Raw genomic sequence first — 6,000 nt, 5'->3', positions numbered from 1 at the left:
AAAAGTTGCTGAGTCTGACAAATCTTGCAGACTTTGTGAGAGCCACCAATGATTACTTTGGGAAAAATTACGATCCAGAACCTTATATTGTTGATCGTGATGGTGAACAAGAACTACAAACTGCAAACATAATAAAATGATAGCTTACTGTACGATGTCTGCTCTCACTGTGATGAGTGCTGATGGTATGTCCATATCTTCCTGTTTAGATGAAAAACGTTTTCTAATCCATACAACAGAAGGTTAAAAAAGTTGCTGAGTCCGACACAAATCTTTCAGACTTTGTCAGAGCCACCAATGATTACTTTGGAAAAAATTATGATCCAGTACCTTATATTGTTGATCGTGAACAAGAAGTACAAACTACAACCATAACAAAATGATAGCTTACTGTACGATGTCTACTCTCACTGTGAAGATTACTGATAGTATGTCCATATCTTCCTGTTTAGATGAAAAAGGTATATTCTAATCCACACAATAAAGGGTTCAAAATGTTGCTGAGTCCGACACAAATCTTATAGAGTCTGTAAGAGCCACCAACAATTACTTTGGGAAAAATTACGATCCAGAACCTTATATTGTTGATCGTGATGGTGAACAAGAACTACAAACTGCAAACATAATAAAACGATAGCTTACTGTACGATGTCTGTGCTCACTGTGATGACTACTGATACTATGTCCATACCTTTCTGTTTAGATGATAAACATATTGTAATCCACACGACAAAGGCTTAAAAAAGTTGCTGAGTCTGACAAATCTTTCAGACTTTGTGAGAGCCACCAATGATTACTTTGGGAAAAATTACGATCAGAATCTTATATTGTTGATCGTGAACAAGATGTACAAACTACAAACATAATAAAATGATAGCTTACTGTATGATGTCTGCTCTCACTGTAAAGACTACTAATAGTATGTCCATATCTTACTGTTTGGATGAAAAACGTTTTCTAATCCATACAACAGAAGGTTAAAAAAGTTGCTGAGTCTGACACAAATCTTATAGACTCTGTAAGAGCCACCAATGATTACTTTGAGAAGAATTACGATCCAGAACCTTATATTGTTGATCGTGATGGTGAACAAGAACTACAAACTGCAAAAATAAAAAAACAATAGCTTGTCTGCTATCACTTTTCACACACATTAATAAAATGGATAATGACTTTTACTCTTCCCTTTTTTTTAATCAAACCAAATAATGGAGAAATTTGATTTTTGTGATAAATAATTTTTCCATTCCAAACAAAAAACAGAAGAGTTGTTATTTATCTACAAACCCTGTTTCCATATGATTTGGGAAATTGTGTTAGATGTAAATATAAACAAAATACAATGATTTGCAAATTATTTTTTAACCCATATTCAATTGAATATGCTACAAAGACAACATATTTGAAGTTAAAACTGATAAAACATTTTTTGCAAATAATCATTAACTTTAGAATTCGATGCCAGCAACATGTGACAAAGAAGTTGGGAAAGGTGGAAATAAATACTGATAAAGTGTGCAGGCTAATTGGGAACAGGTGGGTGCCATGATTGGGTATAAAAACAGCTTCCCAAAAAATGCTCAGTCTTTCACAAGAAAGGATGGGGCGAGGTACACCACTTTGTCCACAACTGCGTGAGCAAATAGTCAAACAATTTAAGAACAACGTTTCGCAAAGTACAATTTCAAGAAATTTAGGGATTTCAACATCTACGGTCCGTAATATCATCAAAAGGTTCAGAGAATCTGGAGAAATCACTCCACGTAAGCAGCATGGCCGGAAACCAACATTGAATGACTGTGACCTTCGATCACTCAGACGGCACTGTATCAAAACCCGACATCAATCTCTAAAGGATATCACCACATGGGCTCAGGAACACTTCAGAAAACCACTGTCACTAAATACAGTTTGTCGCTACATCTGTAAGTGCAAGTTAAGCTCTACTATGCAAACCGAAAGCCATTCATCAACAACATCCAGAAACGCGGCCTGCTTCTCTGGGCCCAAGATTATCCTAGATGGACTGATGCAAAGTGGAAAAGTGTTCTGTGGTCCGACGAGTCCACATTTCAAATTGTTTTTGGAAATATCTGACATCGTGTCGTCCGGACCAAAGGGGAAGCGAACCATCCAGACTGTTATCAACGCAAAGTTCAAAAGCCAGCATCTGTGATGGTATGGGGGTGCATTAGTGCCCAAGGCATGGGTAACTTACACATCTGGGAAGGCACCATTAATGCTGAAAGGTACATACAGGTTTTGGAACAACATATGCTGCCATCCAAGCGCCTTTTTTTTCATGGACGTCCCTGCTTTTTTCAGCAAGACAATGCCAAGCCACATTCAGCATGTGTTACAACAGCGTGGCTTCGTAAAATAAGACTGCGGGTACTTTCCTGGCCCGCCTGTAGTCCAGACCTGTTTCCCATCGAAAATGTGTGGCGCATTATGAAGCGTAAAATACGACAGCGGAGACCCCGGACTGTTGAACGACTGAAGCTCTACATAAAACAAGAATGGGAAAGAATTCCACTTTCAAAGCTTCAACAATTAGTTTCCTCAGTTCCCAAATGTTTATTGAGTGTTGTTAAAAGAAAAGGTGATGTAACACAGTGGTGAACATGCCCTTTCCCAACTACTTTGGCCCGTGTTGCAGCCATGAAATTCTAAGTTAATTATTATTTGCAAAAAAAACCCAACAAAGTTTATGAGTTTGAACACCAAATATATTGTCTTTGTAGCATATTCAACTGAATATGGGTTGAAAAGGATTTGCAAATCATTGTATTGCGTTTATATTTACATCAAACACAATTTCCCAACTCTTATGGAAACAGGGTTTGTATTTCGTATTTTATTCTATCCCAGACAGGCTGCGACCTAAAGTTTAATCTTGGTTTTCTATAAACAAGGACAAAGTCTAAGTTCATTGTGTCCGTTGTTGTGTATTTGAAAATGCACCATAGGATTATTTGAGATATGTGCATTTTCAGAATGGCCAAAAGTAAGACAAAGAAAACATTCTAAAGTTGTCTTTATTTTAAGTTATCATGCCATGATTTTACCCAGCCGGCCTACGTGGGAATAAATTTCCATACGGGCCCCTGAGCTAGTTTTACACCCCTGATTTAAAGTGTGGTAGCAATACAATTTAGACCAGTGATTCTCAAACTATGATACGTCGCAGAATTACTTGATTAATGTACAGAGTTTTATTTTACAAGATTTAAACAGTGTTACTTTTTGAACTGTAACATTGTAGCCAAAAATATTAAATATAACTGTTAAATAAAACCTCTGATTTGTTTTTAATGACTACTTAGGCCTACCACGCTACTGTATTTTACTGTTGGGCTTTTGGTGGTACTTGGAGAGCCAAGTCTTTCAGAGTTTGAGGGCCACTGATTTAAACTCAAGTTGATGTGGGATTTGAGCAAAATTATACACCCTATTAATGTATAATCTTTTTTGTCCTTATAGTCGCATGAGTTTGTGTAAATTAAAATGTACCCTTAAGATTTCAGCAGCAATACCTTCTGAAACAATATTTTAAAATGCAATTCAGACAAGCTTTGAAAGATTGTGGTTTATACATTCTACATGAATATTAGGTCTAAGAAGACCCCCAACGTGCTGCGATACAACATTTGACTGCAAAGATGAGAACTAAAGTACAGCCAAAAGATTTGAGTCAAGGATAGATTCAGTGGAACTTGTAAATTCTTCTCAGGTCATTTAATAAGTACTGCTGTCACATCTAATGCATTAACTCACGTGATTAATCACAGGAAAAAAAAAAAATCGCATTAATCACGTATATATGCAGATTACTCACTATTTATTTTGAGTGCACATGCTTTTTAGAACTTTTGCCTTAACTTACCCTCCCACTGGAGTTTTCACTTTGCTCTCATTTTGCTTCAAAATAAATTATGATGGGACTTTGTGGGGAGGTGGCAGTCCGACAGCGAGGCAGGGCACGCCGGAGCCCGGCCCAAGATGACGGCGAGGAGGCGTGGACTGTGAGCAAGCAGCGAGGCGGGGCGCTCCGGTATCAACCCTGCAAATATTATCAGGTGCGTGGGTCGCCCAGCTGGGCACAATTTAAATCTCCTCTGGCACTGTATAAGAGGGCAGCGGCCGTAAACGCCGGGGGGAGAAACTGAGAGAGAAGGAACCAGAAGGCGCGCCCCGCCTCGCTGCTTCCTCGCAGTCCACGCCTCCTCGCCGTCATTTTGGGCCGGGTTCCGGCGTGCCCCGCCTTGGCAAGCAGCGAGGCGGGGGCGCGCCGGAATCAACCCTGCAAATATTTTCCGCTGCATGCGTCGTCTTCCTTGAGCTTTTTTCCTCTCGCGCTCAGCATTGGCTTCCTTCTGGCTCCTTCTCTCTCCGTCTCTCCCCCCGGCGTTTACGGCCGCTGCCCTCTTACACAGTGCGAGAGGAGATTTAAATTGTGCCCAGCTGGGCGACCCACGCACCTGATAATATTTGCGGGGTTGATACCGGAGCGCCCCGCCTCGCTGCTTGCTCGCAGTCCACGCCTCCTCGCCGCCATCTTGGGCCGGGCTCCGGCATGCCCTGCCTCGCTGTCGGACTGCCGGCTCCGCCTCTCCACAGACTTTTTATAAATAATAAATACATGACTGACATTCAAAACACTTAAAAACATCTTCCTTTATGACATTGTGACAATAAAAATGCATTTGTGTTTAAATGTTGGGATCCTTTTAAAAGTTAAATCAAAATTATGCAAGCGGGACTTGTGATCAATGCAAATTTAAAAGTGACAATAATAGTTTGAACCATTATGAATAATATATCAAATATAAAAGCTTTTATCGTGATTGGTACTTCTATTTGCATTATTTCTTATGAAAGTTGTGGTTAGTTTTTTTGTATTTGGGTTCAGGTTGAGTTTGTGTTTTACTTTTTTTTTTTTTTTTTTTTTAGAAGTAAACTTGCTGATGTTGCATAACGAGAAAATGGCTTAATTCTTCATTTTTAAAATATGTTGTCATTTTAGTCGATCCATAAGACCATAAATATGATAAAATGTACTATTAATTTACTATATTTACTAAAGTCCGGGTTTGATTGTAACTTGCAAAATAGTCATTTCCAACATCGGTGAAGTCCTGGCTTCCAGAGAAACGCAACAAAGTCGATCCAGATTAAATAGCAGTTTCGATCCGATTGGTTCTTTGGCATCTTACTCGTCATATTTGTGTATTATTTAGTATTTTAGTATGTTCATGCACATAACATACGGTTTGTAAGTGTATTTCTCGAGCAATTTCAAATTCAACAAACTACCTGAGAATGAAAACCATCTGTTAGTGACCTATAATTCATAAATATATCTGGTGCATGTAATGATGTAAATGTGCTGCTTCCGGTCCCCAATCCTCGAGACTAACAAACACTCTTTTACATACTGGAGGTCATCTTTGTTCAGCGAGTCTCGGCGATGAGAAAATCCAGGCTGTGATCGTCTTGTGAGTGTCGGTTTCTAACAGCCCAGCACGTGTTCCAGTGGGACGTTTGTTGTCGTCGCTCCGATTGCTGTCTCACTCCAGACCGAATGTGCTGGTTTCCTCCACAGCAGTCAGCAGTTTCTCATACAACATGGTGTACGACGGATAGGGAGGCAGGTCGAGACGGTTAAAACAGGTATGAGCCCTGAGCGAGGAATAGAGAAAACAAGAGATGTTGTTGTTGTCCTTACTGGAAGGATCAGATAAGAAATAAACAATCATAGAAGTTATCTTTCTAACTCAGCTCAGTAAATGAATATAGGAAGTAGGAGTGTCCAAATCCAATATGGATACACGTTTCGTATGATATTGGCTTGCATGTAAAATTTGGTTGGTCTGCTCTTGTATTTTAATCAAGTCATTTACAAAAGATAAACACAATACACAGCAAAAAGTCAGTGTTCAAAAACAAGAAAAAAAAATAAAATTAGGGGCATTTTACTTGACCTAAGCACAATTATCT

The 6,000-nt window shown here is 39.1% G+C and overlaps 1 protein-coding gene across 3 annotated transcripts in view; it reads right to left on the bottom strand.

Annotated features, from left to right (window-relative positions):
* Nucleotides 1-4,584: 4,584 nt before the first annotated feature.
* LOC133569667 (E3 ubiquitin-protein ligase HECW1) overlaps nt 4,585-6,000 on the bottom strand; it is a 158,071-nt gene continuing 156,655 nt past the window's right edge. For all 3 annotated transcript variants that reach the window (XM_061922177.1, XM_061922176.1, XM_061922178.1), the window contains one exon: nt 4,585-5,682. In XM_061922177.1, coding sequence (XP_061778161.1) covers nt 5,571-5,682 — 112 coding nt within the window. In that variant the 3' untranslated portion in view covers nt 4,585-5,570. The remainder of the gene's footprint in view (nt 5,683-6,000) is intronic.

Source organism: Nerophis ophidion, linkage group LG15 (genome assembly GCF_033978795.1).
Source record: "Nerophis ophidion isolate RoL-2023_Sa linkage group LG15, RoL_Noph_v1.0, whole genome shotgun sequence".
NCBI lineage: Eukaryota > Metazoa > Chordata > Actinopteri > Syngnathiformes > Syngnathidae > Nerophis > Nerophis ophidion.
Note: the sequence above shows the minus strand (reverse complement) of the source record. Positions and strands in the feature narration are given on the sequence as shown.